The 21,205-nt window shown below is 49.9% G+C and overlaps 1 protein-coding gene across 4 annotated transcripts in view; it reads right to left on the minus strand.

Moving 5' to 3' along the window:
- The window catches only part of trrap (transformation/transcription domain-associated protein), a 101,293-nt gene that overhangs the window by 69,336 nt on the left and 10,752 nt on the right, over window positions 1–21,205 (minus strand). For all 4 annotated transcript variants that reach the window (XM_079757159.1, XM_079757158.1, XM_079757157.1 and 1 more), the window contains exons 19-36: window positions 20,836–21,001; window positions 20,251–20,507; window positions 19,648–19,848; window positions 16,414–16,565; window positions 14,019–14,218; window positions 12,368–12,585; window positions 11,708–11,905; window positions 10,664–10,924; window positions 10,261–10,422; window positions 9,764–9,860; window positions 9,274–9,395; window positions 7,776–7,946; window positions 7,481–7,549; window positions 5,049–5,168; window positions 4,295–4,414; window positions 3,691–3,855; window positions 3,080–3,261; window positions 2,378–2,576 (exon numbers count right to left, since the gene is read on the minus strand). In XM_079757159.1, coding sequence (XP_079613285.1) covers window positions 2,378–2,576; window positions 3,080–3,261; window positions 3,691–3,855; window positions 4,295–4,414; window positions 5,049–5,168; window positions 7,481–7,549; window positions 7,776–7,946; window positions 9,274–9,395; window positions 9,764–9,860; window positions 10,261–10,422; window positions 10,664–10,924; window positions 11,708–11,905; window positions 12,368–12,585; window positions 14,019–14,218; window positions 16,414–16,565; window positions 19,648–19,848; window positions 20,251–20,507; window positions 20,836–21,001 — 3,060 coding nt within the window. The remainder of the gene's footprint in view (window positions 1–2,377; window positions 2,577–3,079; window positions 3,262–3,690; window positions 3,856–4,294; window positions 4,415–5,048; window positions 5,169–7,480; window positions 7,550–7,775; window positions 7,947–9,273; window positions 9,396–9,763; window positions 9,861–10,260; window positions 10,423–10,663; window positions 10,925–11,707; window positions 11,906–12,367; window positions 12,586–14,018; window positions 14,219–16,413; window positions 16,566–19,647; window positions 19,849–20,250; window positions 20,508–20,835; window positions 21,002–21,205) is intronic.

Genomic DNA, 21,205 nt, shown 5'->3' on the forward strand with positions numbered 1-21,205 from the left:
GCGTCCATAGCCAAACCAGCTTAGGGAGGGGGTGGATGCGTGGGGCCCGGAATATGTATTAGGCTAAGAAGATAATTAACAAACAGCTCTCCGTGTGGTGGCCGCGTCGGGGAGTGAATCTTAAACGGAAGTACTTTAGCACGCTTCAGAGCGCCGGCCGAGTCGCGCTGGGGGCGCGCCGCTGACAGCGAGGGCCAGGTTTCATCCCTGTTTGTGGGCCAAGTCCACTTGAACAGAGACACCTTGTATCATGCCTGGTCTGGACGAGGGCCCACAAAGGGACTTTACACAGTCGCTTTGTTTGACGGCAGGGCAATGAGTTGAAACGGACGGGGTTTTCAAAGTCTGAGACAACCCTGGTTTCAGGTTTTGAATGTTTATGTCTCCCCCCTGATGTTATCTGGGGGTAGACATAAACTAAAATCAATAAACTGTTTATTCACTTCAGGTCAACATTATTATATGATTTACATATTTATACACCATAAACAATATGTTTCACGTCAGGAGGGGGCAAAATGCATGCGGGAAGTCAATTCAGATTTGACAAAGAATTTGCTGCCTGGCACGACAGTGGAACAGCAGGAGGTGAGCTGGTGACATTCTGAGTGTTTTGCTGACCTTGCACTGGCTGTTTCCCTCTCTTGTAAAAGGGAGAATATTCCATCAATGCCCCATCTGTCTTTAAAGACACAATTAATCGAGTTCCCCAGAAGGAAAAATGCTTTCAAAAAGATCCTTTCAAAAATGACTTTCACTTGTTTGCAATGAAATGAAAGTATGTCTAAGTACTTAGTATGGATCACCTTTCATCCTTCTGCCCTCTCTCGCCCCATCGCCCTCTCTCCCTCATAGGCCAACACATCTCTCAATCACCAAGACTGTGCAGAAAACGACAAAAGCTAGCATCTGCTACTCGCCAGAGGAGCACAATTAAGAGGAGAAAACAACGATAGGAGCGGAACCAAGCTGCGTGTGTGCGCGGGTACGAGTGTGTGTCACCGTTACCTCGGGGGGAAATAATAATAATACTAATAAAGTCAATTCAAGCGCGGTGTGGGGGCCGGGGACGCTGCCCGTGATGACTTTGCCGAACACCCGTGCCTCCCTTTCCTCAGGCTCTTTCGGTTTGCCGTGTCGTCCCTTTCCCAAAAATCCATATGCCGAGCTGACAACATGCTCTGCCTGTGACACGGCTGGGAAGGACGCCGCCATCAGGCGCCGCTCGCGTCAGCCACTGCGTGTCCTTGCATGAGAGGTCCAGTCGGACTAATGGGGTGTGTGCGCGTGTGTGTGTTTAATAAATGAGGCGGTAAGGCCTTGTGTGTGAAAAGACAAATGATTTCATAGGCGTGTGTGAAGGGACACAGCAGAAGGGTGCGCATGTGTGTCAGAAAAAACAAGAGCAACTAAAAGTCTGAGCATGTGCTCGTTTAGCTGTGTGCGCACGCATTTATCTGCATGTATCTTTGTGGGTGTGGGTGTGTGTGTGACTGAATGTGCCTGCGTGCGGGCATCTGTGAGTAGGCATCTCAGTGTGAATGTGGGTTTGTGTGCTGGACTGTGGCAGACCAGTCCTTTCCCACTGACCCGTCAGAACTTGCCAGCGCTACGGCCGCCCAGCCTCCTGCCAACCTCCACAGCCAGCAAAATCTGTGCCCATCGGTGCGCTGATCTGATGCCATGTGTGCGTGTGTGTGTTTGTGTGTGAGAGCATTTGAGTGAGTGTGTGAGAGTATAATTAGAAAGCAGTGGTGCTGATTGGAATGCTGGCAGGGTGGATGGAGTGGCGCGCTGAGAGCGATTCATTTGTGAGCTGCGCAGAAATTCAGAAATACACACAAAAAAAAACTAATAACGAATGGCTCACTCCATCAAATGTTTGAGCTACAACACACCCACAGTAAAGTTCACATAGCTCAACACACGACTGCAAGAACCCCCCACCCAATATGATATCTTTATCGTGGAAGACTTTTTATCTTGGAAGGATTAAAAAGAGGGCCAGCATATACCTAAGTTACTACAAGCATTTGTGGTTAAATTACAACTCATTCATTTACTTTATTATGGTTTTTGAACTAAGAAAGTATCTTGCTTTCCAAGATGTAAAATTCTAAAATAAGTACACTAAAATTGCAAACTAACTGTACTCAAAACCTTTCTCTCATTCAAACATTAGTGTTGGATATACAACCTACAAAGCAAACTGCATGGATTCATGGCCAAAACAGCGTGACGTCAGACTTCAAATTGTGTCGTTCAATGACAACCCAATTCCCCAGGGGACAACAAAGTACGAATCAAGGTCGTTCGACACGGAGCTGTCGTGGCTCCGTAGCAATACAACCCGAGCCGTTCAAAGTAGGACCCTCACCTTGGCTTTGAGCTCGTCGTTGAAGTGGGGGTCGTTGAACTCCACGAAGCGGAAGAAGAGGGCCCGTTTCTGGGCGATGCTGTAGTTGCGGGGGATCTCCTCTTCCATGTACTCTTTGAGGAAGGTCATGTTGCACAGGAAGCGGCCCGTGAAGGCCCTGAGCAGCTGGAAGAGCAGCTCGATCTCCAGGTAGTTCCTCCTGCAGATGGAGGAGGGGGGGGTTTAGAGGGGCTCGATGGACCAGGGTTTAGGAAAGAGGGCCCGGCGTCCGTGGTAAGGGTCTTTCAGAGGAATTGTTTTTGAACTCATTTTAAACTAGCTTCGACTACTTAGGGCAATGTTGGATATCGAATCGGCAGTTGGAACTATTAGAGGAAGTGAATGATCCGAATAACACCATCAACTTTTTGAAAGAAACTTTGCATTTAATTTGCAGTTATGAAGTAATGAAGTTAACATTTTAGTGTTATGAACATTCACACGCTGTCCCGCGTCTTTAAAAAACCTGTCATACAAACACTGCCTCCCATATGTAAGACCTCAGGTAAAGGGAAACTAAAATAGGCAGAGAACCTGTATGTCAGAGGAAGAAATAAACTAGCAAAATACCCGTGGGCTCACCTCCTAACCCACCTCCGCTTACCAAAAAAGAACATCCAAATGAACACCCAAAAAAAGGTCCCAAGGCTTCAGCGCACTTACTTGCAGTAGCTGAGCAGGCAGAAGGCCAGAAGCTTGGGCTCCTTCCAGTTGGTGGCGGCCATGTTGTCTTTGCGGTGGCGCTCCTGGAAGGCCTCGCTGACCCACACCCGGCGCAGCTGGCTGACCAGGGAGTGCTGGCCGGCCAGCCAGCCCTCGTCGTTCTTCACGATGATGCTGATGATCTGGCCGCCGTGGGGAAAGGGGTGGTTAGCTTTAGGAGAGGGCTTGTGTTGTTTATAAAAAAAAAAAAAAAGAAAGAAGGCATTGCAGTGGCAGAGACAAAGAATTTGAATAATCATTTAAAAACAAGACTGCGCAGTTGATTTGGACGGATTGTAGTTTTTCGATAATGAGTAGAGATTTGCGAAAGAGCCAGTGTTTGTTTGTTTGTGCACATGTCCTCGGGCCTGAGTTAAAAATAAAAAAAATTAATAGTATTGCGCTCGTGTCTGCACGTACGTGTGTGTGTGTGTGTGTGTGTGTGTGTGTGTGTGTGTGTGTGTGTGTGTGTGTGTGTGTGTGTGTGTGTGTGTGTGTGTGTGTGTGTGTGTGTGTGTGTGTGTCCATCACGATGCCATGAGTGTTTGTGCTTGTGTGTCTGTCTGAAGCACCTTAATAGCATGGAACTGCAGGTCCAGCCTGGCTGTGGTGGTGGAGGGGGAGCCCGGGCGCACGGCGGCCGCAGCTCCGGCCGGCACCAGCAGGGGGACGAAGCGGCTGGGGTTGGAGGCCAGGACGTCTCTCAGGGGCTTGGCATCCTTGTGTTTCAGGAAGCTCTGCATATTCATCGGGACCGACGGACGCGTATTCATGAGAGGGTTTTTCAGCACACAACCGAGTCAAATCCAAGGCGTTTCATGAATATTTATATCAGCTTTGAATGACTTTCAAATCATACATTAGTATGGACTCGCGAGTGTAGTGTGTACAGTAGTAGTGCATTGTTCGTCTGTATTTGACGCAGAACAGGATGAAAAGGCCTCCATTAACAGTTTAGTGTGGGAGTTGTGTAACTGGGAGCACCTGAGTTACACAGTTGTCACGGGAGCACAGAGTCCCTCCGGAAAAGAACAAGGGCTGTGTGACTAAATATATCTTCCACTGAGAAAGTTATTGCATCGCAGAAGCCGCCATAAAACTGTCATCTGGACAGGGGAGAGTGTTGTCCGACGAGGGGAGGAAGAGAGCGAGGGCGTCGGGGAGGCGGTGACTGACCATGAACATGCGACTCCACTGGGGGTCGTTCAGAGTGGCCTCCATCATAAAGAGCTCCACCGTCTGAGATGGGTGGCGCGTCAGGAACTTGATCAACGGCTCCCGGAACGGACTGCCCGCCTGCGAGGGGGAGAGACAAAACAGGGTTTTGTAATCCGGTGTCAGCGCGCACACATGCACACACACACACACACACACACACACACACACACACAATGAATTAATACTGCATGACACAGCTTTGCATCGCTCCAAGTGTGTGTTGCATGAAAAACTGCTAAATAAATGAGGGAACCACTACAGAGTGAACTAATAACTCAACGCCTCCCGCTGAAGCGCCTGGCCCGGGACGGAGGGGGTGTGGTGACGGTGTGGCGAGGCCAGGGACAACATGAATGGGAGCTCCCATCACTCCTCGGCGGAGCTCGGAGGGAGCTCCTCGGCAGGAAGTGGGCGGCACTTCCAGCGAGGCTCCGAGTCGCCATCAGATTAGATGGGAGGATTAAGTGGATTACCAGGCTCATTATCCCGGCATGAGTCACTAAAATATAAGAGGATTAACGGCGGCACACCTCAGAGGATTTGAAAAAAAATAGAGGAAAAGAATGCTAAAGCATATATGATCGATCTTATCAAAAAAGGGACGGCTTTATCCAGGCCACAAACTGCCGATGGAGGGATAACGATTCATATCAAGTCCATGCTACAGAGCAGGTGGCCCATTGACAAACGGAGACAGACAGTCAGTCCCCACCTCGATGAGCATGGCTCTCTCCGTCTTCATCACCACCTCCAGCAGGGGTTTGACCAGTGTCTGGGGGGCCGCTGGGATCAGGTGGAAGAGGTTGATGATGGCCGAGCAGATCTTCATCTCCTGGAGAGAGAGAGAGCGGGCGACGGAGATAAAGACAGATGAATCACGAGAAATGAAAGAGGAATGTGAAGGAAGGGAGAGGCTTGTAGGGGAAAGGTACAGGCAGGTATCACAGCCACTGTGGAAAAGTAATCAGGACGATATTGTTCAGCCGGAACATTCAGGAAACGGAGAGGAAGGCGGGCATCACACTGAAATGAGTGCTTGGTTAACCGTTAAACAAAGGCTGTTACGGTAACACACACGACAAGAAACAGGGTTTCCCGGGAGAACAACCACAGACACACAGAACTACAGGGAAAGTCACCACCACTACCACTATCACCACAGAACATGACATCTGTTGAACTCACTAACACCACAACATTGATTTTGACTGGGAACAGTCAGTCAATGACAAGGAGCCACCAACAGAGGGCTCCACCTCAGACCAGGTCTCACCTCAACACCTTCCAATGCAGGCTGTACCGGAACAAAACAATGGTCAGTTAGGAGAGTCAAAAGAGGTGTGTGTGTGTGCGTGTGTGTCTGTGCTCGACATGTTTCTGAACCTAAACCATGAATGATGACAAGTTGGCCTTATACATATCATTAGACAGAGGGTCCTAGTGGTTTAAACATTCAGATGAAGGGGTTGGATTTACAGAGAAAGTCAGATACACATATCAGGACATTGAGTTATTTGTCATTATTAAAGAAGTGATTTAAGGTGGGGGTTCAGTTGAAGGCGATACAAATGTCCAATATTTTGACTTAAATTAAGTCTGTGTATTTAGTACGTGGAAAGTGGGGGAGGGGATAAAATGTTAACTGTCAACAGACTGCCGCAACCTTTCCTCATGATTTCCAGTGGATCTCCCGCTCTCTTTTCACCCAACGGGTTACCGAAAATATCACCGGGTGAGTGGGTTGCCAAAGGAACGGGTGGCATTTGGACGAAAAAACTCTCCTTGACAACGCGGAGCTAAAAACTCCTCCACGCTGCCAGAATTACACATTGAATTCCGACGGGACTCCACATTGAACCCTGGCCTCGTTATTTTCAAGCAAATACCTTTTCATTTTTAGTCCGCCTTGTATTGCACAAGTATAATACGTTATTGTCGTCGCATACTGAACACAGAATAACACCCTGGCATCCACCATTCCACATCCCCTTCAACATCGTTAATTGGACAAAGGATTTAGTGGCATTGACTAAACATCTACCGGCGGACCCCAGGAATTAATGGCTAAAGGAAGAAGGCGACGCAGACCTGCCCTCGATTTTATCCCTCTCTCTGCTGGCACCTGCCTTCCCGATCCACCCAGGAATACGGCCGGCTGACCTGCCTGACCGGCCTTATTGTAACCGCCAACCGGCTGTCAACCGCCTCACACAGGGCTGTGTGTGCATATGTGCGTGCGTGTGTGGGTTTGTGGGTTTGTCTGTACTTGTGTGTGCCTGTGCGTGTGCGTGTGTGCCCGTGCGCGCGTCTTAGCCTATTTGCATCTCATTAGGCTCAGTTGTCTGAGGTCTGAGACAAGGAGGAATTTCAATGTCTGAAGAAGGGAGAGAATAAAACCCCCGGTGCGGTCAAGCGAGGTGCTGAATCCTGGGACGCGTGGTGCTGGCTCGGCGGTCCGTTTTCCCTCCTTTATTTACCCCCCCGTCATACTCCCTTGAGTGTAATCCCCCCACATCCGAAACACGTAATCCCATCCGCGCTCCAAACGATCATCAATACTTCCTTTCATGCAACACCGTTTCACTCCTCCCAGCCCAACACACAACCTGATTTCCCCTCCCTCTCCACTTCCTATCTCCCTCACCTTTTTTCCTCCCAACTCTACAAGGTTATCTGTCGGAAGATAATGAGGGCCCCGTGGCGAGGCGCATGGCCCTCAGCTGCCTGCCAGGCGCCTAATTAATCATTGATTGTAATATGGCCACTCATGACTCACCGGGGACCGGGCCCCTACAGAGTGTGTGCGTGTGTGCGTGTGTGTGTGTGTGCGCATGCGTGCGCATGCGTGCGTGCATGCGTGGCGATGTCCGTGTGGGACACATTTAGCTTGAGCAGGATAGATCCGTTCAACACAAAGAGAAAGGGGGCGGGGGGGGCCCCCTAAGTCTTGACAGCTTTCAGCAGCTCTACCTCTGAATCGTATCGTCTCAGGGCCCAGGGGCCGGGCCGCGGTGGAGCGGAGCGCGGCAGAAGGCGGTTTTCATTACGACCGAAGGGGTGGGGCGGGTGGGATTCACGTTACCAACAGATTCTAATGGTTTCTGGGGGGAGGGGGGGGGGGGGGGGGGGAGGGGGGGTACTCACACTTCCATCGCTGCGTTGGCCTCCCTTGTGCGTGATGACCACCACCTCCATCCACTTTCTCAGGTGTTGCTGGGAGGGGAAGAGAGGGAGGGAGAGAGAGAAACAGTTAAGGAGAGACAAAAATAAACAAAAAATCGGATGTGTACTGCTGTCCCCAACTAAGTGAAGTTAAGTGAGTCGACTATAGGCAATCTATCCCCGACTACAAGTCATACACATTCAAAAAAAGTCACGATGGTGCTGTCAATCTCGTCCACCCAAGAACCTGAGGCGCCCTGGGAATCACAGCGCTCACCATCATCTGGTCGCAGAACTTGTCGTTGAAGGAGTTGGGGAAGAGCCGCGTGACGGAGGTGAGGCGGTTGACCACGTTGAGCGTGAGGCTGCGGTAGTCGCCCAGCATCATCAGTAGGGGGCGCATGTGAGTGTGGATCTGGTCCACCTCAATGGTGGCACCCTCCAGGAACTGCGGGGCGGAACGTTACGCGTCACCGTGCGTGCAAACCCATTTTTCGCAAGGATGACCGTTAACAAGAAATTAAGGAGAACAAATCGATAAAATGTTGCCGCTATTACGAACATATTTGGCCGATACCAATTTATTCTTCTCGCTAATTGGTTACAAGATCAGTAGAGCAGTAGAGAACGGTTAAGAAATGCGTGGGCTCAGAAACGGGGATCCGCACACTGGGAGAACTAACAGCATTGCTATCGCTGTGGCATTAGCGCTGGCCTTGCAAGACCTCCAAGATCGCTGGACACCATATCCTCAGCCTCCTGTGTCTTCATTAAAAGAAGTGAGGCCCCCAAAAACCAGGGGCAGGGCCAGTCACGCACACACGCACACACACACAAAATGGAAACGGACAGGGCACACTCCCACAGATAAGGAAGAGAGAGTGAGTGTGTGTGTGTGTGAGAGAGAGGCTTGGCGAGTTGATGATGCACAGCAACCACATTCGTTCTCAGCACAGGGAACAAACACTCCATCCTGTATCGATCGGCTGGTGGCAATGGTCATTAGAGTTAGCAGGGGCCGAAATGAAAGAATGGGAGCAGAGAGGAGGACCAGAGATTGGGCAGGAGAAGAGGAGGAGGAGTGACAAGAGGCCGGGATCAGGATATTTGATGGACCAGTGGAGGAGGAGAAAGCGTGTGTACCGGGTAGGGGGGGGGGGGGGGGTTGAATGACACGTCACAGACAGGGCTGGTTGGCTTTCGGGAGGCAAGTGAACAACATTTTGACGCCCCTCTCGTGTCCCTCCCAGTTCCAGTTCCAACCAATCTAAATGCTAAAAACGACACGTGCTGCATACTTACAAACGCTTCCTGTAGCGCAACTGTTGTGCGCACAGGAAACGTCAATGTCTATGAAGCAGAGTGAGTGTGATGGATGGATTAGGGGCGATTCATGTGCAGTTGGCAGGGAGTGCGTGGTTAAAGAGCAGACCGCGGGAACAACGCTGGCCAAGATATGAAAACCGATCATAAAACATTAATAGAATGCACTGTTGACCACGATAGACGACCGTTGTGCTTTTAAAACACGAAGCACGGAGGGGTTTCAGCGGTGTACATGTGTCTGACCCGATGATAACACATTATTTTGCTCTTGAAAAGGAGGGGTTGTTAATATTAAACAAGTTCAAGAGGGTGCAGGAACAGAGACGTGTACATGATAAACAACGCGTGTGGATCAAATGGGTGCCGGCAGCGGTGAGTGTCATCAGTAAGTAGAAGAACACAGATGGAGGGGAGGCTCGACCTGCTCGTTCGCTAACCGTGGCACTGACCTTCCTCATGCAGGCCTCGCCCGCCTCCTGCAGCTCGCTGTTGGTGGAGTTGAGGGCCTTGAAGAGGGCCGCGATGATCTTCTCCCTCGACTGGGGCAGGTAGTTACAGGCCGCCAGGGCATCTTGAGAGAGAGAGAGAGAGAGAGAGAGAGAGAGAGAGAGAGAGAGAGAGAGAGAGAGAGAGAGAGAGAGAGAGAGAGAGAGAGAGAGAGAGAGAGAGAGAGAGAGAGAGATAAAAGGGGAGAAAAAAATAGATGAAAAGGGAAGAAAGAGTGAGAAAAGGGGAGAAAAGAGATAAAAAGGGCAGAAAAATAGATTAAAAGGGAGGAAAGGTAAGAAAGAGATAGAAGTGGAGAAAGAGAGAAACAGCAGCCTGTTAGCCAACCACACAACTCGTGAGGGGGTTTGGTGCTGCTTGTTCATAAGCATTACCGCAACACCTTTAGGGCGTGTGAATCCCAGAGGGCCGGGCCACTAGGGCCAAACTTACTGAGGGCGGCGATGCGCAGGGGGACCAGGGAGGGCAGGCTCTTGTAGCAGGGCAGCTTCATCAGGGCCGTGTCCTCCGCCTCGCACAGGTTCAAGAGCTGGAGGGCAGCGGCAGAGGGGTCAAAGGTCAGGAAGAAAAAAAACAAGCACATGCACGACAATCTCCGTATTGCCATAACAGTGGGACAGGGGCTCTCTTCCAGAGGCTGTGCTCAATCACACACACTTGAGTGTGTGTGTGTGAGTGAGTATGTGTGAGTTTGTGAAAGTGCAATAATGTGTGAGGTGGAGAGACTGAGTGTAAGACACAGTGAGCGAGAGTAATAGTCGGTGTGTGTGTGTGTGTGTGTGTGTGTGTGTGTGTGTGTGTGTGTGTGTGTGTCCAATCAAATGAATCCCAGTGTCAGTTCCCTTGCGTAGCTGTAGCACTCACAAGCAAAACAACCACCCGCATTCAATGGCATACAGTTCAATCTGGAAAAGCCCCCAGGAGCCTACCTCTTGGTAGAAGACCTTGTGCTCCATGACGTTGAGGTCCATGGTGAAGAGGCGGGGCTGCAGGGTGGTGCAGAAGGTGTTCCCCTCCATCAGGCCGATCTGGGCGTTGGCCGGCTGGTGACGCAGCAGGTGCTTCTTCGGGGGGACCATGTCCTGCAACACCTGGGGCGAGAGACATCGGGGGCGGAGAGAGAGTGAGAGAGCGAGAGAGAGAGAGATGTTAGATGAGAGAGATGGTTGAATAGGAAAAGGGATACACAGCGAAAGAAAGAAAGATGAGAGAGTAGACCATTGACTCTCAGCTTTATATTTAATGTCCCAGTATTTAGCATCCGGCTTTTTTTTTGCAATAGATTTACTGTTGCAGACTAGCAGACTCCACCACACCCCAGCCCGGGCTCACCTCTTTGTGGGGCTCCATGATGATGGTGACGCTCTTGCCGGTGACCTGCGCCAGCACCTGCAGGGAGTGCATGGCCTGCTTGCGCACGGTGGAGTTGGGCGAGGTGACCTCTCGCACCAGGTCGTGGGTCACCATGTGGAACGACTTGTCCTGCGCCGCCAGCAGCTCCTCCGTCTTCTCCTCCTCCTTCAGCGGCGTGGCGCAGCGCACCAGCAGCTGCTCCAGGGTGGTCTTGGCCATGGCCACCGCCCCGTTGGACACCTGGGGGGGACGGGGGGGGCGGCTGTGAGTCGGAGGGTGTGCGGCAAGACGCGCTGGTCGATAAGAATGCCATTCGGAAGACCCAGGGGGGCAAGTTCAAGGAACGTTTTAAAAAGGCACGCCAGGCGATTAAAGTGCCATTTACGATACACGCTTGCCAATTTAAGGGCGGTTTTACAAGACACACTTTCCAAGCAGGCTGCCCCTTACGATATACGCTTGCCAATGTAAGGACTGTTTTATAAGTCGCACTGGGCCACAGGGGGGAGGTTTGCGAAACACAATTGCCAAGTTGAGGACTGTTTTACAAGACGCGCTGGCCAATAAGAGGTTGTTTTAAAAGACACACGGGCCAATTAGATGACTGTTGGACAAGACAAGCTAGCAAATTCAAGGACTGTTTTGAAAGACACACTGGCCAATAAGAGGACCTTTGACTTGACTCAACTTACATCTACCCCGTTTGCTGTTACGAGTACGCAATGTAGGAAAATATCCCAAAGGAATCTACCTGGTGTCAAACATTGACCGTCACAGAGCACAAAGCATTACTATTTCAGAATACAGATTGCACAAAGGATGGAAAAATGGGAGGTAAAAATAAGCAAAGAGTTGAACTAACGTGAACCTTGGGAATCAGGTCATGAGGTTAGATTTCAATGTTTACCAAATGTCACCCAGAGAGATGTGTTTGGCATACAATATGAAAAACATTGCAATTCTGCCAGAAGAACCGAAGGAACAGGGCAGAACAAAGCAGAACACCAGCCCCCACGGCCTCACCTCTCCCGTGAGGTCCATCATGACAAACAGCAAGGCCTTGAGGAAGGTGAGCTGGTTCTGCAACACCCAGATGAGAGGCAGCCTCTCCATGAGGAACTTGATAGAGACCACGCCGCCCAGCTTGGCGAACCACGCCTGCTCATAGCAGCACGCGCACAGGCGCTCCACGATGTAAGAGAACAAGGGCAGCTGGCAGGCCTGCAGGGAGGGGGAAGGAGGAGGAGGAGGAGGAGGAGAGGGCGTTCAATGATGGATGGCATACCTTTACTAAATCTGGCACTATGTCAACACAATGGAGGATCGGATAAAAATAAAACACTCCATGGCTCTTGTAAATCGGTATATTGTGCTTATAAATTGCCGAGAGCAAGGCATGGACCCTGCCATGGTTAGAGGTTCAATTTCCACTGGGCCCAGCTGAGAATGTATGCACTCAAGGTATTGTAAGATACTCTCGGAAAAAAGGCAAACACATGTATACATTAATCAAAAACTAAATAAATATTCGATGAAAACTGAGATATTGATTCAGCGACCTCAAGTCTGGGTCTTTTCTTAAATTCTTATACTAAGTTGAACATTCCCGGAACTCCGCAGTTGGCCTTCTGGCGTCCCTCATCCATCCCGCCCAATTAGAAAACCTCTGTCTGTCCGTCCTACCCTCTCCTTGGAGCCCAGGATGATGCTGGCCACGTCGAAGATGACGGCTAGGGCCACCTCGCCGATCTTGCACAGCTCCTTCTCCTCGTAGGCCATGCAGATGGCGATGGCGTCGATGAGCACCAGGGGGTCCATGCCTTTGGAGCCGTTCTCCTCGCTGTGGAACATGGCCGTGCTGGGCTGGCTTCCCTGCTGGTAGCACGGCAGCAGGAAGGGGCCTGGCGCGAGCATCAAGAAAACGTGTTATATATGTACACAAATACAATCCTTCCACACAAAGACCACAGGGGGATGGACAGAATTTGGGGGACATTTTAAGCAGACGCGGGGGTGGCGGTTATCGATGAATTAAAAGGTGTTTGCCAATCTTTTCATTGATGACCATGTTGATAACTGTTTAACTAAACAGGTCCCTATTCTACTCAAAATATGAAGTGGTGAATCCCCCAAATATTAGCCTATCATTTTTTTATATTCATTTATCAATTTCAGCACTAAATGCAACGGCTACTGTTAAGTAGATTATCCAATAAAGCAACACCTGTAAATCATGTGAACTTTTTCTCATTGGAAGGAGGAAGGAGGAAAAGTTATATGTCCCAGCATATTGCCTTTGATGTGGGCAGCTTAGTGTAACACCAGGCAAAGAAAGCTTTCCGCCATGCCCGTGTTGAAAATGTCTTGAAGGCTGTGAAATCTAATCAAAACCATGCACAAAAGGAAAACAACGCTACAAAGAAACTCTCTGCGTTGTGATGCATTAGAGAATCAGAGGGAAAAAACAGAGCAAACACTTATTCCTTTAGAAATGGTGTTCTTTCATTCCCAGATATGGTGACAAAACATCAAACAAACAGCTTGTGGAGTAATGTCGCAAATCTACCTTACATGAAACATGAGAATAGGGGTGATGAAAAAAAGTTACAATAAATTCTGTTTTTATCATTTCGTTGGATTTAAATGTAGTTCAGAGTTTTATTTGTAACAATCTTTCAATTGTAAATGAATGCTTAGATGGATACGGGGGAGTTCTTTGTACGGTACACAAAAGGCAAAAACACTTATCAGGAATACATGAAACGTTTGCCATTCTTTGTGTGAGCAGAGGATAGAGAGGAGGACAGAGAAAAAGGGATGAGAGGGGAAAAAGAAGAGGTGAGGATGAGAGAGGAGAAGAGGAGAAGATAAGGGATGAGACGGGAGAAGAGGATAAGGGATGTAAGGGGTGAAGAGGAGGAGAGGAAAAGGGATGAGAGGGGAGAGGAGGAGAGGAATAGGGATGAGAGGCCAGGAAGAGGAAAAGGGATATAAGGGGAGAAGAGGAGAAGGGATGCGAGGGAAGAAGGAGAGGAAAAGAGTAGAGCGGCAAGGATAGGAAAATAACAGAATAGGAAAACAGATGAGGCAAGGAGAGGAGAAGAGGAGAGGAGAGGTGAGACAAGGAGAGGATAGGAAAAAGCCTAGAGGGGAGAACAGGAGATGAAAAGAGATGAGAGCATAGGAGAGGAGGGTAGAGAAAAAAAGAGAGGAGAGGAGCGGAAATGAAACAATAAAAGAGGAAAACAGAAGAGGGAGGCAAGCGAGAAGGACAAAGAGTAGAGGAGGGCAGAAGATAAGAGAGGGCGGGATGAAAGCCGGCGGGCTCCCTCACCACACTGCTGGGCCACGGCCACCATGGTGTAATGCCGGATGAGGCTGGCCACGAAGGGCAGCGCGCTGGGCCGGAGGTCCTTGATCACCGCCGACATGAAGGCCCCCGTCAGCGCCTGCTCAAAGGTCCGGCGGGCCGGGGTGTCCTGGGCCTTGTAGCGGTGGGAGATGATCACGTTGGGGATCCACTTCTCAGCAAAGCTTTGATGGAGAGGAAGTGGCAGAGCAGACAAACGGGCGAGGGTTCATGAATGTGCAGGAAAAAGGTGCCGCATATAGGATTTTTATGTCTTGGATGTCGGTGTTCTCGGGCGATAATTCTGACCCATTTTCATTTGGAAATCCTTAGTAATTATTAGTACTGCCGGACACTTGACATCTGCAACACAGTCACTGCCACGTCCTGAACTGTCACTGCACTGTCTCGTGGCCACTATGCGTTTGCCTATCATGTGATGTCTTATGTGTCCTGTTTGTGTGTCCTTTTACTAGGCCCGCATCAAGGACTCCCCCCTGAGGAGGGATAAATAATGTTTTTCGAATTCAACTGAAATTGGTGGTGGTACAAAGGATCAGTTGGCATTGATCAGGCTTTTCTGGCTAGACTCTCTGAAGCTGTTTATTTTTCATTAAATTCACTGGGATAGCGGCAAAGCCAACTACAAACAATCACAAGAAAATGACGGGCATTGGAGCTCAGTATGACTAATGATGCAACACCAGGCATCTTTTCACTTCTCCTCATTGTCCAGCCTGCGTTTTAGACATTTTAGTCTGCAATCAGTCGCTTTTTCTGGCCACTCCTGCCCTCCACCTTTTCAGCTCTCCCTCCTCCTCCTCCACTCCCTCTCTCCCCTTTTGACGGGTCATTTCAAACTCCCTAAGCATTTCTACATTACTTTCGTCGTATGCAATTATGTCCCAAGTACCTTTCTCTCCCCCTCCTCCCCTTATCCCCATCACTCACCCCCTCACTCCATCATGCACTCCCCCAGACTCTCCCTCTCTAAGTCTTTATCTGTCTTCTCCTCCTCCTCATGTTATTTACTCTCCCTGATGGTGGAGCCCTCTTCATCTCTCCCTCTCTCCTCCTCTCAAGAGATTGAGAGGCTGTTTTCTCCGTACTTGCCCCCGTGTTTTATAATGCCAGGACTCGCGGGTAAGGGACTGATGGATCAGGCTGTTTCATTATGGTTATTTAAAAAACAGCGCTTTCAAAATGTGTTGAAGGTGGGCTGCTAGGATGGAGAGGAGGAAAGGGGGAGTGATATGAAGGGAGGGGGAGGGGGGCAGCCGAGAGAATGCCACATCAATGGGCCGCGGCCATTAAAGCCCTGCCTTTCCCGCCTCGCTCCATTTCCCCCTCACTTGGCATTTAGTGATATTAAGAGACGCTTTGCACCTAGACCACATCCTAAGCAACCACCCACGCATAGTCCTAAAAAAAGAAAAGATGAGATGAATCAAAGTCTGACACGGGTAGGCCCCGCCCAACACAGCCCCGACGTCATCATAATGGACACACTTCATTATCTCCACAGAAGTGTGTGTGTGTGTGTGTTTGTGTTTCAGACGAGAGTTAATTAGCCTCTGCCTGGGGATCAATGCGACTAATGTGAACCACTGTCCCCCTCCCCCCCCGTACAGATCCTCCCATTCGGCCTGTCCCTGCCTCCCCGTGTCTGTCTTCCTGTCTGTCCCATCTGCCTGCCTGTCTGTAGCCCACAGTGTAGCCCGTGAGGACAGGCCCATTGGGACGCAATTATCTGCTGTCAAACTTCAGAGTTGATGAGGCAACTTGTGGCAGCGTGGTGAAAGACGCATAAATGGTACACAGAGAGAGAGCTAGACGGGGAAAGAGAGATAGAGCGAGGGATACAGCGAGTGAGCGAGAGAGTGTGGGGGAAGTGGTGGCTCATCAGGATTATTATGCACGGTAAAACATATCCATTACCATAATTCACATATTTACACCAAAAAAACACATTAGCTAGAAGGATCATTTTATTTATAATATTGCCACTGGATTATGTTGTTTAAAGTAGATTGGAAAAAATAGTGTGTCGATGTGCTAAAGTCTCACGAACCAATCACGTTGATGCATTCGTTCGGGCTCAGATTCTGGAGCCGATCCTCATTTTAATGAAATGAAATGACCTGTGACCACTTAACTCCATTCCATATTAACCAGGTGGGAGGCCATTTAAAAGTTGTTTTACAAACAACTTTGAACCATGGACAAAGAAGAGTGAGTGAGTGAGTGAGTGAGTGAGTGAGTGAGTGAGTGAGTGAGTGAGTGAGTGAGTGAGTGAGTGAGTGAGTGAGTGAGTGAGTGAGTGAGTGAGTGAGTGAGTGAGTGAGTGAGTGAGTGAGTGAGTGCCTGCCTGAGTCCTTACTTTGGGTGAGACAGGAGCTGGTATAGGGCGTGCTTGTTGTCGTCCAGGCTGGTCATTGCGACCAGGAAGCACTTGATGACCTCCCAGGCCTGCCGGCGGTAGTAGGGCTCCGTGTTGGCGCTCTTCAAGCAGTCCAGAGCCGTCTCGATCGCCTGCAGCAGGAGGGAAGGAGACCGCAGCGCGTTGAGAAGAGAGGGAGAGAGAGCGAGAGAGAGCCTCTGTCACATGACCACTGATGTACCGTCACGACAAAAATAAATTTCTGCTCCGAAAAAAAACAAAAACTGTTAATGTAGCAATGTGCACATAATTAACATTATCTGTTAGCCATTTCTTTGGTTATGATTCATAATCCGAATGGTACAATATGGAGGGGGGCAGAATCGACTGTGGCTTGTGGTCCAGCAATGGACCAAAAGCGAGTGTGTGTGTGTAACTTTGCGTCTTCCCATGGCCATGAATCATGAAACATACACTCGCTGCTTCGTCCGAGCATGCCAGTGTGTGTCGCATAAAGTGTACGGTTCACAAGATGGCTGACCACCGCGTCAGGGCTCTCTGTTGTTCCACCACGGTAGTGCTTTGGATGAAACCAAAGACCTTCGCCTTCTTGGTATTCAGCACCACGTTGCATGCACGCACTACTGTGCTGCAAATTCAGCCAGATTATACATTCATATGAAATGCTAAGTATGGGGGGGGGGGGGGGGGGGGGGGGGGGGCATTAGATGTGACAGCTCAGGGTTTGACAAGCCGTGCCTGGCCGAGGCGCTCAGGAGGAAGAAGAGAAAATGAAGTCATTAACGCCACTCAGTGCAGACACCAGGAGGAGGAGGAGGAATGAAAGGACGGAGGGCGATGTTGAGGTGAAAGCATCACAAAATTGAATTGTAGACCTTTCAGGGCATGTGTGGGGCACGTGCCCCGTGTGCCCCCCACATGCGAAAAAGGGTTTGGTAGGCAAATAGCGAATCAATCGGGGTTATTAAGCACATAAGAATAAAGTTTGTACGGGAATACCCACTCACTCGAGAAAATGTTGTATTATTCTTATACCATAAAAATAAATTTGACATTTCCGCTGTCTTCTTTGCTCTGCTCAGATGAGCGTAATGAAAGAAGGAAATTAAACAAGACAAAATTAGGAAACAAAATTAAAAACGAGACTAAATCAAGGGCACAGAAAACATTTCAGAGGGAAAGAACGCCTCTTGTCGAAGACAAAGCACGTGAACGGGAAGAAAAACAATTTCCACTTATCTGGATACATTTCTTGTTAACGTTTCATATCGTCGCCTGTGAAGACGAGTGAAGAGTTCGGAACATAAAATGTCCTCCCCCTCCCTCGCATCAACACACAAAGACGTGGCGTGAAGAATGTTAACAGAGAAGACACTTGGAGCAATCACTTCGAGGGAAAGACAAAATGAAGTGTTGTAACTCATATTTCAAGTCGCGTCGTGCTAGGCGACCACTAGTTCGAGGCCTGAACGATGATGCAAAGAGTTGAATTAGTTTGGAATGAAAACAAAACATAACAGGAGGGTTTGAGGCAGTTACCCTCACAGAAGGGAGAACCGAGACCATTGCTAAGAGGCCTATCGTTCAGGGGGTCCTGACAGCGGGGGGTGTTATGTGAGGCCCCTCCCACCCCAGGGGCAGCACGGCCTTGGCAGCAGGCTCTAATGAAATTACAGCACTGTGGGGAGCCGAGGAACATGGGCGGCTGCTGAAAGAAGCGCCACATAAACATCTTCACACAAAGAGAGGGACAGAGACGGGGGGAGAGAGAGAGAGCGAGGGAGCAGAGAAAGTAAAGTGAGGAACTTGAATTTAGTAGCTTTTCCCCGAGGCTTTCCTAAATCCTCTCGTAAAGAGCCATCCCTCCAGCCAATATCTCGCATGGCGACTAAAGCCACGCCTGATGAAAGGATAGTTAAGAGGACTGATGAAATTAACACGTATTGTAGCACGAACCAGAAAGGAAGCGAGGAAACCTGAAAGGGAGGGAGGGAGGAGGTAGGAAAGAAGGACAGAAACAGGAGCCATGCATTAGAAGGCATCCGTCTTGGAGTCCAAACACAATTACAGGAACACCGGTGGGTTTCAGAGAACACACACGCATAGCCTCTAACCTCTATCGGCAGTGACAGTGCATCTATGCGTGTGCGTGTGTCTGTGCTAGCGGCAGACCACAGATGGAGCGCCAGGAAGAGAGACCGCAGCCATTAGCTGGAGTAAATAACGGTACCATGGCGACCAATGCTAGATTGATGATTACTGAAGGGGGGTGAACAGGAACAGGGAGGAACAGGAACAGGGTTGGATGATGGATTAAATTAGGTGAATGCTCAGTCTCCACGTCCTCTATGACGCACACACACACACACACACACACGGAGCATCTCTTGATCTTTACTGCTCTGTTCTCCTGCAACAGTGTTAAAAAAGACGGCTGCCATGAAATCCCTGAATTTCCTCTGTCAGCGAAACTTGATCAGCGAGACGGATGAGAAAACAGCGTTTCAACAAAAGGCTGCCAGACGGAAGAAAACATGAGCGAAAAAAACACAACATCTTCAACTAAGCCACGACCTACAACGATAATTGGGAGACGACAACGTCTTAAAAAATATCCGCCCTCATCTGTTTGCCGTGACTTTGGCAGCCGCTGTCATCTAATGTCTTCATTCCTCCCAGCCACGGTGAGACGGTAACTCGAACCTACAGAGAGGAGACGTTGTCTGCCAGTACCGATGGCGCCCTATTCATCACCGTGACATCCATTAAGCCTGCCATATTGTCGCTTTGGGTTAGCGTCGGTACAAATTGAACTGACGCCCGAATTACGTTAATGATAGCGTTTCCTTTTTGGGATAAGATCAACAGAGCACGGTGGTGAGTGGTATGTAGCGACACGGCAGCGTAGGCGACTTAAACCAATACACCGCACGGATTGGCCAACGTGTTCCCTGCATCCATGATCGGAATGCAGGTTCAATACAAACGTACTACAGTTAGTTGCTAGTTTGATCCCCGGCTCCTCCTAGCTCAGTGTCGAGGGGTCCCTGAGCAAGACACCAACTGCTCCAGACGAGCTGGCTGTCGCCTTGCATGGTTGACTCCGCCGTCGGTGTGTGGATGCGTGTATGAACCGTCGTTCAAGTTTTCCAAATGCCCTAAATGTAAATGTGCCCGCCTATACTCAAAGATAAGTGTAAGGTTCACGCCTACCTTCTCCATGGGCAGCTGTATGGAGGCCTTGCAGTCCGTGAACTCCGCCTTGATGCTGGGCCCCTGCACCTCCGTCACCACGTAAAGCAGCCTCTGGGACTCCTTCAGCATCTTGCGGTTGCTGCCGCCGAACTTGCCCAAGACGCGGTAGGCCACGTGGGAGATGGTCTCCACAGGGTTCCTCAGCGTCCGCCACAGGGCCTGGGGGCCGGGAGAGGGAAGGACGTGGGAGAGAGCAACGGGTGGTGTCACACTAAGCTGAGCCGAGTAATCCAGCAGACGCTTTCATCTAAAGGGCCTTAAAGGGTATTTTGGATTACATATGACTGAGGACCCGGTCGCTGGTGAGGCTCCCTGCACAAGGGGTTTCGCGGACATTGGCGTTTGACCGCACAAATCAGACGGGTCATAGGTACGCACCTCAGAAATACAGTAATACTACCATCAAATCAGGTTATCAAATGATCTGAGCAATTAGGATTGCTCAGAATTGTTGATCAGGATAGATAAAACAACGACAATAGCATCACCAAAGACCAGGCCACCCCCAACACCCCCACCCCCAACACCCCCAAACACCCCCACCCCGGGCGCCCTGGTTACCTGCATGAGCTCGGCCCGGACGGGCTGGATGTGGTCGTAGAGGAAGTCGGGCTGCAGGTTGTCCACGCAGAGCTCCAGCGTGCGCAGGCCCTGGCTGACCAGCGTCTGGGAGCCGTTGAGCGCCGACACCAGCGGGTCCATGAGCATGGGCAGGTAGGGCAGCAGGGAGCTGAGGCGTACCGGCACCGTCAGACACAGCTCCACAAACAGGTCCTTCATGTGCTGCTTGTGGAGGCCGCTCTGCAGCATGTTCAGCCCTGCCAGGGAGGAGGAGGAGGAGGAGGAGGAGGGCTTATCGATGACGAAGGGTCGGGAGTGATCGGCGGAGAGTGTTGTGCAGGAGCAAACGTTTAACAACCCTGATTGGTATCGTTTTGTTCTGATTTTAGTTTTAATGTAGTCTTGTTTGCAACAATGGGAGACGTCGGCAGTAGAAAGTACATTCAGAGGCACTGTAAAACTGTATTAAAAACGACTATATCAAAACAGGCATACATCAAACCATACATTCCTCTTAAAATAAAGATGCTTCGGATGGAAATGTCTGCCTGGTGCTTAAGGAGGTCAGTCAGGTGGCTGGCTTACCTTGCAGTAGGTTTGGCAGGAGGGGCAGAAACTCCTGGTAGAGCAGGTCATGGCTGCCCCCGCCGATGGACCGGAAGAGGGCGCGCAGGAGCAGGAAGTAGTTGTAGGGCTCCTTAGCCGATTGGGCCAGCTCCATCGAGCTGTTGACGATCTTATGGAGGTGGGGCTGAAAGACAGGTAGTGACATTGTGCAAAAATTGTTAATAAACCACAGGCGACAAAGACTAGTATCCAGTGGGACATTGAACAACTCTTTGGGTGAGGATCATTTGGTTTAGAGTTTACGACTTGCTTCCTATTCATACAAGTGGTAAGACTTCACTGCAAAGGCAACTAGGACATTATGCCAAGGAAGTGTGAACAAGTTCTT

The sequence above is a fragment of the Pollachius pollachius genome (genome assembly GCF_949987615.1).
Source record: "Pollachius pollachius genome assembly, chromosome: 19".
NCBI classification, from domain to species: Eukaryota; Metazoa; Chordata; class Actinopteri; order Gadiformes; family Gadidae; genus Pollachius; species Pollachius pollachius.